General features: G+C 41.1%; 1 protein-coding gene across 1 annotated transcript in view; it reads left to right on the top strand.

Annotated features, from left to right (window-relative positions):
* The window catches only part of epha8 (EPH receptor A8), a 125,815-nt gene that overhangs the window by 99,270 nt on the left and 13,568 nt on the right, over positions 1-12,977 (top strand). The window contains exons 9-11 of the mRNA XM_022744817.1: positions 1,763-1,887; positions 5,384-5,546; positions 8,957-9,089. Of these exons, the coding sequence (XP_022600538.1) occupies positions 1,763-1,887; positions 5,384-5,546; positions 8,957-9,089 (421 nt within the window). The remainder of the gene's footprint in view (positions 1-1,762; positions 1,888-5,383; positions 5,547-8,956; positions 9,090-12,977) is intronic.

Raw genomic sequence — 12,977 nt, 5'->3', positions numbered from 1 at the left:
GACACAAATACAGAGTTGAAATTCAAAAGAGAACAATACTCGGTGAAAACATTTGCACACAGAGATGAAGTGGTTGGAGATCATTGTCTTGAATTGTCCAGGGTTGGTGAGTGTGTTGATCTTTAGAGTGTGTTGCAGATTATTCCCTGTGTTTACTGCACAAAAACTAAAGGCAGATTTTCCAAGTTCAGTGTAAACCCACGGGACTTGAAGCATTAGAGAGTTAGTAGAGCGAGTTGATAGGGTCCTATGGTTCAGTTGAGTATACATGTTATATAGGGTGGTGAATGTCCAATAAGGGCTTTATTGATGAATAGGTACGGGTGTTTATCAGGCTTCTGCGCCAGTGAGAACCAACCAACTTATTTATACAGAATGCAGTGGTGAGTGAGTGTCATGGTGTCAAATCAGAAATGTTATAAATTCATTCACTGACAGACCAGAGCACTGTTTGTATGCTGTTTTTGTCTTTCCATAACTTTAAAGTTGTAGTTATTCATATCTTTTTGTGACAACGGGCTCTGAGTGCTGTTAATAGAGACATAATGAATTACTTATAGCCTGACTTTTTCAGTTCCTCTTGGTTCTACAGAACATTTTCTGGCAAAAAAGTTTAATCTTTTGTTCACTCTCACCACTCTCAGCACTCTGGTTTCCAGCAGCACTCAGCTGGTTTTTTACGTAAAAAAGCTCTAAAAAACCCACTGCACACTCCCTGCCTAGCATCAAACGGCATACAGACAAAGTTGGTGACTACCTAGCGAACATAATGGAGCATTTAGCAGCTAAAGAGTCAAATATTTCCCCTTCAGAGTCGGTGAAGACCAAACCAGAGCTAAACATAGAAACACATGTTGCTCTGTGTCTGCTGGATGTGTACAGTAAGTTAATACCTTTTAGGTAACAGCTTTATAAGCTAACCACACCTTAACCATAGTCTTGGCAGATCAACAAACAGTTATATGGATAGGTTTGTCATTTTGGTAGGCAATGTTTAATTCTGAGGCCCTGAAATCACATGACAATCACATCTGCCAGAATTACCTAAATGTATCAAAGATGTCTTAGAATCAAGCAGCAACCACAAGGGCTGAAAAATGTAGCCAACACTGAAGTGCCTAAAACTGCAGTTCCTCAAATGACTACTTGAGTCTGGCACCAAAATGAGTCAATCCCCATAGACTCCCATGTTAAAATGTCCAACTTTACAGCAGAAATAAACATGTTTACAGCCTGGTACAAAAAACAGTTTTGGTCTCTAAAGCTAATTTCCTTTTTGATGACAACTGTTTATATAACTCACCTGTCTGAATTTTATTAAGGCTTTAAGTTATGTATAATTGAGGGTATGTTTCTTTGAGTGACAGGTGGGTGAGCGTATACTTGTCACAAACTGTTGGACACCAAAGTCCTGGCGCCACATTTGCACCACTGGATTAGCCCAGAGTTAGATGGCGAAGATGGTGACGGCAGAGCAACTCACTCTGAGCTTCAAAACTGCTCTTCAGAAACATATGGGTGATGTCACAGAGGTTACATCCATCTTTATTTACACTCTAACTGAAGTTGAAGTCATCCAACTGTACAATAACCCTGCAGTCCCTGCAAATCCAAGTACCAGCGTCTTCATAGGTTCATTCTCATTTCATCAACTTGTTTGAATGTAATTCATGAAATGCACTTCCTGGGTAAACAGGGCTTCACTGCAAGCTAATGACATTTTGAACTGACAAAGCAGTAATCTCTCCTGTTTCCTTTGCAGCTCCCTCCGAAGTGTTAGCCATCCGCCAGGAGAACACCAGTCAGAACAGCGTGACGCTGCTATGGCACGAGCCCGACCAGCCCAACGGAGTAATTCTGGAGTATGACATCAAATACTATGAGAAGGTACTCAACAAACTGCTGCACCTGTACCACTCTTATAGAGCCCAAACATCATCTGCTTTAGGGTTGTGTCAACATATTGTTTATTTTCACTTAACATGAAACTATTTAGGCAGGAAAAAAAGTGACACAGTCATCACTTTTACCTGGAAAACATAAGCTCATTGTCTTCAAAGGGCTGCGACTAAGCTGAGCCAGGATATTGTGAACGCAGAGGAGTGGCGGTGGGGATAGACTCTGGATAACTTAATCCAGGAAAAAGATCCTACTGGCAGCTCAGCTAATTGAAAGGAAATGGGGGTCGAGAGAAGGAGAGCAAGAAAGAGGATGAGACGGTGTAGATTGCAACTTAGTGAAAGTGACAGTGACAGCAAGTGGCTGGCGGGCGCATAAGCCTTGTGACGACCTAATTGCTGTAAGTGTGTGTGTGTGTGCATGTGTGTTTGGATGAAGGGTGTGTGTGTGTGTGTGTGTGTGTGTGTGTGTGTGTGTGTGTGTGTGTGTGTGTACACTTGTGAATGCTACAGTGAGAAGCAAAAAAAGTATTTTCCTAACAGAGTGAGGACATTTTGGCATGTTCTCATTTTCTGACATACCTTCACATTGCTGTTTGAGGGTTAAGACTTGGTTTTAGGTTAAGGAGCTGGAGAATGTATATGTCAATGACAGGTCCCCGCAAAGATAGCTATACAACCATGGCTTAGGTTTAGGTTTAGGCTGGTGTTAGGCATGCAGTTGTGATAGTTAGGGTAAGGGGCTAGGGAATGCAGTACGTCAATGTGTGTGTATGTGCGTGCGTGCATACTTGTTTTACTATATTCATGGGGTCCTAAAACCAGGAGCGATACTTGTGGGGTCCGACAGCTTTATCTGGACCAGAATGGTGTCCATGAAAACTGGGAGCCAAACTATACTTAAGGGGAACAAAATGCTGGACCCCATAAATTTGAAGGGCTGCTTGAGGGTTAAGACTTGGTTTAAATTTGAAGGTTAGGGTAAGGTGTTAGGTAATGCATCATGTCAATTGTCCCTACTGAGATAGCTTTACAAACAACGCGTGTGTGTGTATGTATTTTGCCTTGTTTTACTACATTTGTGGGGTTGTAAAACCAGGAGCCATACTTGTGGGGTCCGACAGTTTTATGGGGACCAAACTGCTGGACCCCACAAGTTTAAATGGCTGTTTAACTTTGTTTTAGAATTCGGTTTAGGTCACTCAGTTGTGATGGTTAAAGTTAGGGTAAGGGGCTCGAGAGTAAATGATCTCAATGACAGGTCTACACAAATATAGTAAGACAAGGGTGTGTGTGTGTGTGTGTGTGTGTGTGTGTGTGTGTGTTGATAGAAATCAGCTAATTGCAGAGGGAGCAGCCAGGGAGCAGGCAGTCTCATAGCCATACGAGCAGGATGGTGTGGGCAGGGGCTGAAGGATTAGCTCGCCTCTCGCGCTGGTGTCTTAATCTGGCCTCGCTCAGGGGGCGAGACGCCTGTGGGGGATTTCAAGTGGACAAGTCAGCAATGTGCTTTCTTAAGGTTTCTGTAGTACTGTACTAAACAACAATGAGTCACAGCGAGGGTGGCGGCCGCTGCTGCAGCACTCTAGCTGAGGATGATAATGAAGACAAAAAAAGGCTCTTATTTCTTCACCTTGCACTTCTTCATAATTAGGCTCTTATCCTTTCCAAGGACACATGAATGATTCACTTATTGTGCTGTTTCGATGCACCTTGCACCTCCTATTGTTGTTGAACTTATTTTACTTCAAAACTTAGAAAGTATCTCCAAATTAGAATACGCTGCAGCAGGCAGATGAAAGCAAGATGAGGACAGTAGTGATGATGATGATGATGAGAATGATGAACTTTATTGTTAATTGAGACTTCCAAAAAAGAACACGTTCCTTCAAAACAATAAATGCTTCATCTTTTTTAATGAATATGAACATTAAGAAAAAAACTAAAAATGAAAACAACTTAAAGTTTGAATAGTGAGTAGGTGTAACAAGCTTGACAATTTGCATTTGAACAGATGATGCATCGTAAATGAAGCGATAATTTGAAAGGAAACATGAAAATAAGACAAACACTTTTCAGAGCTGCTGTCATTTCTCTAGCTGATAAAAGCAGATCAAAAGATGTGTGAGGCAATTGGCTGCCAATTACACCTGACTGGCAGATAAGGTTTTGTTCATTTATGATAACAATGCACAGCACTGGCTTCGACAAATCTACGTAACATATATGAGTTACGAAAAGATTTTTAAAAGTGTTGGTAAAGCGCTTTCATTTAGTGTCATCTGCCTTCTTTATAAACACTGGTGTTACTTCATATTTTTTGATTGTGTACGGTGTGTATCTGGGATTGAGTCAACAGAAACTACAGTGTCTGTTTTCATGGCAAATGACGTCATGAAATATCACATCACCCATGTCAACAGTGGCTCATTGATGAGCTATGAATAGTTTTTAGAAAACAATGGAGTCAATACAATATTACCTTTAGTCTTTTTGAAGAATAACAGCACCCTTTTAATTTAGTTTAGTTTAGTTTAGTTTAGTTTAGTTTAGTTCAGCTCAGCTCAGCTCAGCTCAGCTCAGTTTAGTTGAGTTCAGGGTTAGGGTTTCTTTTGGTTTGGCTTTAGCTGGTTGTAGCATATTTCAGTAATTATCATAGCAATTATGATGGTCACTGACAATATCTCAAAAACTATAATAATAACTTTAAAGCTACATTAAAAGCAATTAATGACATGCAGCCAAAAATTACAGTTTTATATGTGATCCAATTTAACCCCAAAGAAGTTTGGATTTAGCTAATGTACAATCTGAGATTAAAATGACCAGGAGTGGATCATATAGATATGATCCTTACCATCCATATACTGTATAACCCTGTATGTATACTGTATACCACTGTATCCTATACTGTATACCCCTGTGTATATACTGTTTACCCCTGTATACAGTATTGTAATATATTTAAAGGTTGTATGGGGTGTATAGTTTTGTTTTCATATGTGCTGCTTATTGTATCAGTTTTGTTCTTAGGTGCATCATCTATGACTATGATTATTAACTGATTAATTGCATTCATATCAGAGGCTAGACAGGTGTTTTGGACACACTGAAGTCGTCTTAGAATATGTGTTGGTGTTAGTAACTGTAACATGTCTGTTGTGATCTATTCGACTTATATTTCTTTGTTTTCTTTCAAATCCAGCACGATAAGATAAGCAGACTGGAAAGACTCTTTTTGACTAATCCCAGGAAATTAGATACCTAATGAAACATTATAATACCAAAGCTTACACATGTTTCTAGTTGTAAAATGTATAAATCTACAGTCTTCATCCCATGTTATAAACTGCTGTCTTTAACGTGTTACTCTGGAGCAGCAGTGCTTATGTTTTAATGGGGGAAAATGCAGCGAGCTCATGAGCTGACCAGCATTTCAATTTCCTCAACGCTAATCTTTACATGTGGCTGTTTTTTTCTTACAGGATAATGAAGAGCAGAGTTACTCCACTCTGAAGTCTAAAAATACCAGCGCCAGAGTGTCAGGGCTGAAGCCGGGCACCAAGTACATCTTCCAGGTCCGAGCCAGAACATCAGCAGGCTGTGGACGCTTCAGCCAGAATGTGGAGATTCAGACTGGGAAAGCAGGTGTGTGTGTGTGTGTGTGTGTGTGTGTGTGTGTGTGTGTGTGTCTGTGTGTGTGTGTGTGTGTGTGTGTGTGTGTGTGTGCGTGCGAGCGTGTGTGTGCGTGTGTTATATGATGGTCTGTAATAGACAAAGAAACAAACAGGACATACTGTATCACTGAATTGCCTCTGCCCAGAGCCACAGGAACCCCTCAGCAGCTGTATGCTGTTCAATACAGTGGAAAAAGTCCAGTAAGGAAACAGTTTGTTCTGTTAAAAGACTCGGAACAGAAAGTTTCTAAAAGCCAGGCCAGACTGCACAGCATGGTCCAGGGCTAAAGGGGCTGGGGTGTCAACGAGCACGATAACTGCCTCAGTCCATCCCTCTGTTGCATTGATCTGTGCTTTGTTAGAGGGTCACCCCTGTCAGCAGAACTGCAGCCTATCCCAGCTTCAAACAACTGTACACAGTGCTGCGGTGGGGAAGAAGTCTTCATGAGTCTTTCCACCAGAGGCAAGTACAACACAGAAAGTTAGGCGTTACAAAAAAAAAAAAAGAAGCTTTTATGAGAATATCTTTCTTTTCTAATAGGGATTTTGGCAGATAACGTGCAGAGCAGACTCAGGGTCTGCAAAGCTCAACCTCCCGCCTGGTTGGAGTCCCATTGCTGTTCCACTGACTAATAGTCTCCCTTCATTCTGCTGCTCACTCGACCCCGACTCTCCTCCTCTTGATGCTGATTCATTTTCTAACTCTGAGAACAAGAGGACCACATGCTGAGTAATCAATACGTCCTAAAGTTTATGGAAAACAGACAGTAGCCTTTTTCAAGCACAGTCAAGTCTGTTGTCCTTCTGCACACGGCTCTGTGTGTCCAGGTCTGAGTGACTCTGAACAACAAAAGCCTGATTTAGGTGTGAACTGAGAATCACCTGAAATCATTCAGCCATTAAGTTTTCACATTAATATTCAGTCCAATAAGAACATTGTGTTGTGTTTATGGTATTTGCATTTTGGGGATATGTAAGCCTTTATTTGATAGGACAGTGCAGAGTGAGAGGAGGTGGGACAGAGAACAGAGAACAGGGGAATGACATGCAGCAAAGAGCCTGGCCTGCTGGGAGTCAAACCGGGGACTCGCTCTGCTCAGAGCATATGTGCCCTACCTGCTCGGTCTCCTCTGGGACGGTGAGTTATTCTGCTAACCAGGCAGTAGTGACGGATGTGTCTGTGCTGCCAACATCATTTTTCACCTGTGTCAGTCTGTCTGCAAAGATTTCTGCCACAGGAAGATGAATGCACATGTGGAATTTGGTACTAATTTTGTGGAAAATAGAAAACTGAAAATGAGTCTACATGCAAGCAAATAATTCAACACATATGGAGACTTAACTCTACAAGAATAACAAATGAATAAATACTGCTCTTATACTGAAAATAGTTCTTGTACCACTGCCTACTGGCAACTTAAGGTGAAGTTTGAGTCTCTATATTAGACACACTCTGAATGCGCAAAGCTGGCACATAAACATGGTTAGAAAATGTTGCTAATAATTTCTTCACACATAATAAAAGACAAGCTCATATATGGGCTGCACGATGGGGATGGGTATCAAAACCCGGTGTTACCGGGGCTACATTTTTAAAGACTGTAGTATCAATAAACTCACACACAGGTGGAGAAATGTACAGTTTTCAGCTGCCGAGCACATAGTTCATCCATCATTATGCCAGGGGTGTTTTGTGTGCTGGCAGCTTGGAGCCCACACACAGAGAATTAGATTATACGGTTAATGATGAAAAGTAACCATTAACCAGCTGATTGTTATGGGTGTGTTTTTAAATTCAATGTGAAATGGACAGAGCATCACCTCAACGGCCGTTCAGAAATTCAGTTAAAGTTTCAGGTCACACAGAGCACGGGGGGGGGGGGGGGGGGGGGTCAAAACAATGCTGTTGAGGTTAGCTACTCAAGAATGTTAATTGAGTATATATGAGAAAATAAGCAATGTTTTTTTTTTTTCTTAAAAAGTAACAAAAGGTACTAATAACCATTAAAATACTGGATCAATAAACAGTATCAGTAAAAGTAGTTGTACCGTTAAAACCTTAATGATACCGTGCATCCCTAATGCATGGTAAGCAGACCACTGATGGAACAGCCGTCAGGGGCAATTTGGGGTTCAGTATTTCGAACCACCGACCTCCTGATTAGTGGACAACCTGCTCTACTTCCTGACACAGCCGCCCTTTAGCAGCTCATTCTCTGCCATCACAGTGTTTCAATGCAGTTTGTAATCGTTGGGTGAAAGCTGCAAAATATAAAGCCGGTAACTGTCCCTGACTTTCAGGGACTAAGAAAAGTTCACTTGGAAACTTCACACTTTTTTTTAAATTATACATGAGATGCAAGAAACAAGGATATAAATACTGTAATAAATGCGTATAAAGTCATAAAAATAAATACTTAAAACTGATAATGTAATAGCCTGCACATAATATAATAAAAATGTTCAGTGCATTACATAATAATCAATGAAGCCCTTTTAGCCTCGGGGACATCGCTGTGCCGACTCATCCAGAGCCCCGTTCCCCAAGTAGTTAAAACTCCAAAAACTTCGACATCATCACTCATTCGCTTCCCTCGCTCCCTTCCCACACACCAGCAGCACCGGTTGTGTGTGTTAGTGGTCAATGCCTGAACCAGCTGGAGGTCCCGCTTCCAGGAGCTGAGCCCTGATCTCTGCAGTGATCTCTGCTCGGCCTCTGACACTGTGGCAGTTTAAGGTTTACAAACCCATGTTGGAGGGATTGTTTGTCCCTTTTCTCACCAAAAATCCCATAAAACACTTCAAATGCACTTAGTCATTTTTGTCTGTCGCATGTCGTTAATTAAACAGACACAAAAACATACAATAAGATCACATAATAGATGTAGTAAGTTATTAAAGTTATTACATGGAAAAAGTTATTATATTACATTCTTATTATATTATAGGCTGTTTTGATGGGCCTATGAGATTACGTCTAAGACAGTTAACATTTTGTTTGTCTAGATCTTATGTGTTAATGTAAGTATTTATAACAATCTACTTAAAGGTGGAGGTTTAATCACTTCTAAGACCGGACAACATTCAATCTTTCAAACCAGATGACAACATTGTGCTGAATATTTCTTACCCATAATGCCTCAGACACACTTTCAAAATACAAACAGGATTTAATTAGAAAAGTCAAGCTCTTTAATGAAGCTCCAAGTTCTTGTTTATCTTGTTTAACCAAGACCACTCTACCTGCCGCCGGTGTTTGCCAGTGTGTCAGTGTAAACTGAAAACTCTCAGCTCAAACAGTGTCTTCGTGTGTGTGTGTGTGTGTGTGTGTGTGTGTGCGCGCGTGTGCGCGTGCATGTGTGTGTGTGTGTGTGTTTGCAGCTCCCCTGCGCTACAACACCATGACCATCATATGGATCTGCATGGCCCTGGTGTCCGGCCTCGTGACTTTTCTGGCCATCATCATCTGCAGGAAACGGCAAGGCTACACTTTACCACACTACCCATCGCTGCTGTGTGTGGAACACTTTCTTACACTACTCTACCGTGCCTCTCTTTGTGTATTGTTGCTTGTGATAAACACTGTTTGTGCACTGTATTTCTCCGCTGCTTTTGCCTTGTGTGGTATTTGCTGAAAGTAAAAGGAGAGTGAGGTTGTGTCATCTCTGTGTGAAGCTCTCTTAGACTGCAACCCTTAAAACGACAAGGGAAGGGGGGGAGGGGGGGATCTCATTTAAGCCCATGTTTGAGAAGCTAAACTACCTTTAGTCCCACTTGTCATGTTTAAATGTTCCAAATGTCAGAGGTGCACAAATAATCTGCATGAGTAGAGAGGAGTTCTGAAAACTAATGCTTCAGCTCTTCTCATCTCCTCAACCCACCCTGTCTTCTCACTGTCTCACTTAGCTAATTTTCCAAGTCATAATTTCCACCTCATAGTGGATTTAATTATGTTGATTCATGTCCAGTAGCTTGCAAGCCAAACGTTCCCACTTATCCCATCAACCCCTCCCCCCCCTCTCCTCCCTTTTGATGTCTTCAACTTACATCTTTGTAGTACTGCACCGAATAATTAATTTCATTGCACTTAATTAATTCGTATTTCAATGCATATTAAGTTTTTCATTTCCATTCTGTTTGAGGAGAAAGAAAATAAGTTGGAGGATTTAAAGATTTTATCCAGGCAAAATCATGTAATTGTGAGTGCAAAGCCCAGTTTAATGCCACTATAAGATGGAGGATTGAAAAAAGGACATCCTCAATCTTGGTGCAGTTTAGAATTTAAAATGTTCCTTTTCAAGGAAACTGAGGGAGTTGGGCCTCTGGCCAACCTACTATTAAACTGATGAGAAAAAGCCAAAAAGTCCTTGTGACAGAAACCAGCAGGGACAGATTTACTGGGAACACAGGAAGTAAACCTGAGTAGAGTGCCACAGGGATGACATATTTTTCTTGGCCATCCTAGATGTTAGTATCACCCTGGTTCCCTCCACAAAAAGCCAATGGGATTTTTACATTGTCTTTTGAATTAATAAGATCTGTGACAAGCAGTTTATGATACAGACACGTTTTGTTCAGGGGGATAAACTTCACTAATGAACACCAATTTATGATGCTTGAAGCCTAAATACAATCAAGTAAAAAGCTAATGTTAGGCCATAAACCACTGACACGATGGTCACATGACTTCAATGTCGCCAACACTAACCTTCAACTTGTAGTTCTATTTATCTCTTACCTCTTCTACAAAAGCCTTTCCTCTTTCAAAGTTAGTGATAGTTTGCAGAAGTGTCTATGGTGTAAACACAACCAGGCTGTAAAGGTGGACTGGTGAGTAGGTTGGTTTTCATGTTTGGCGTGATGATGTTTAACCTCCCTGAAAACCTCTGTAATCTCGCTTGTTAGCAACCGGCCTTTTTCACGAGACATAAAAGCATATTTGTCATATTTGATGTTGTAGAATGAAATGTGAAAATGTCTTGAGCTTGTGTTAACCACAGACTTCATTTCAGGTATATTACCAAAAACCCATTGACTTCAGGATGAGGGAACCAGAAGTGCTAAAATGCAACTAATTTGCAGTTTTAGGCCTCATTCCTGCAGCACCTCTATAATGAGCGTAAAAAAACCCCTCACTGCACAGCAGATGAATTAGTGGCTCTACTGACTAAATGATATTTTAATCTTTAAAGGTAGGATAATAAAACACCACACTTTGGCTAATGCTAGTGCCCTGCTATCACTTAAGATAGTGTATTCTATGCTAGCATGCTAGAGACTTATGGATGGTTTTAATGTCTCCATCTCATCACTTACTGGGACATTATAACAAATAATTGGCAAATTAGCTTTTAGCAGAAGTGTGGATGTCTCACCAGCCCTGTACAGACAGAAATACCATGTGCCTTTTAAATATTTCAATTTGAAATGGACTAACAAATCTATTATTTTAATAATAATCTACTATTTTCATAATAGCTATTTAATATTTATTTATTTATTTAATACTTTACTATACTACCAAGGAGGTTAAATTTTCTAGCAGTGGTTACTACCACACAAAGTGGAATCCTAAGAGATGCCAAACACCACGTTCACAGATATGAACTCAAACACTGATGAAGTGACAGGATGCGGCCTCAGTGTTGCCGTCGGCCACCGATATAAGAAAAGTGCCCAGCAGCTCAGTCACAGCCAATAGTGCCTGTTTTCATTCCCACAGGAAACTGAAGCACAGACTGGTTTTTGCTCCGCTCCACAAAAGCAACTTTTTCAGTAACTTGTAGAACTTGCGACCTTCGACAAAGGTGTAGTGTCACTTCCAAAGAAGAGTAGCTTGTCACGTCACTAGCTACAAGCTACTCTGAAAGCTTCATGTTTTAAGTGGTGGGAAGTTCCTGGCCTCGTAGGAAGCACACATGAGGAAGTTGTTGATGTCTTGTTGCACAGTGTGTTTCCTGAGTTACAGAATAGTCTTTTTTTTAATTTATTTTTTATATGTTTACACAGTCTTATTGAAACACTTTAAATACAACACAGTCATCAGAGCTGGGAAGACTGATCGGCTCTGCGTTCCTGCGTCTGTGCTGGAGGGAGTAGTAAACAACTCTGTGCTTCTGTTACCGCTGGCATTAAAGTGAAAGTGATTGGCTCTCACCTGGTTGTTGCTCACATTGCGTCAGATTGGGCTGCAATGCCAGGTCCCATTCACTACAAATAGCAGTCTATCACTCCCAGGTTTTGAGTCTGTGGGCTCTATTTTCTTGCCAGTGCATGGTGCGAAATACAGTGGCACACCAGAAACATGGTATTTTCCTGCGGTGCACTGAGATTATTTTCTTGACTGCACCACTTGCCGTGCTGGTACCTTGGAGGAGAGGTGTGGCTGAGGGTGTGCCTCGCTCTGTGCATTGCAATCAACTGCTGAACTTTTATTCTATAGTAAAGTGATAAAATCCCACCCATATAAACCCCCTTATAACCACACGATTTTATCCCTTTATTCGTATTTTGCTCGTCTTTGGAATTTTACTGACGTGATCATGCAGACAAAAAAAGTTGCATTTATAATATTAATGCCAGACAGACAGAAAAAAGATTCATGAGGGAATTATCTGTAATTCACGACAGTTAGTAGGTACTCTATGCTGAAGGCCCTTCCTTTACTCTGGTGATTCTCTTTACAGACTTCTGAAAGCAAAAGGAATCCATTCCATCTGCAGAAGTGATGGCGCGCACTGTCAATCCACAGTTATCTGCAGGAGATACGCAGGTTCAATTTAAGACCGTTGCAAACAGCTTATTAAAGGAGGAAGTCAGGCGACGCAGTATATGGAGCGACAAACTTGTTGTTGTAACCATGACAACAAAGGTCTTCTGACCTCAAGGAAGTACTTTTACTAACCCAAACCATGATCTTTAAACTTAAATCATTCAGAACCCCCTTTTCCTTCCTCCTACTAATGTGTGTCTATTCAGAACGGTGAGTAACCACAACACGTCTGGTCATTGTAACACCTGGAGCTCCGTAATGGTAAATACCATACAGGTAGACACGTCACTGCCATCATGAACATGAGGTGATAGAAGCTGCTTGGATACATTTTATGGTGCTGCTTCTAAAACAAAAAGCGTTTTTAAAAATCATAATTTCTTGGTGGATCACATCAGCATCATGTTTAGTTTTTTTGGGCATTTTTGCCTTTATTCAGATAGTGAAGTGAAAAAGAGACAGGGACGTCGGGGGATGACATGCAGCCACAAGGGCCACAGGTCAGATTCGAACCCATGGCCGCTGCAGGTGGGACTAAGCCCACGTGGTGTGTGCTCTACCAGATGAACCACCAAGGTGCCCTGACATCAGCATCATGTTTATGTTGCAATATAAAGATGAGGCAGGAAA

This window comes from Seriola dumerili, unplaced genomic scaffold (assembly GCF_002260705.1).
Source record: "Seriola dumerili isolate Sdu_G_001 unplaced genomic scaffold, Sdu_1.0 BDQW01000088.1, whole genome shotgun sequence".
Taxonomy (NCBI): domain Eukaryota; kingdom Metazoa; phylum Chordata; class Actinopteri; order Carangiformes; family Carangidae; genus Seriola; species Seriola dumerili.
This window is presented reverse-complemented; position numbering and strand designations above follow the sequence as displayed.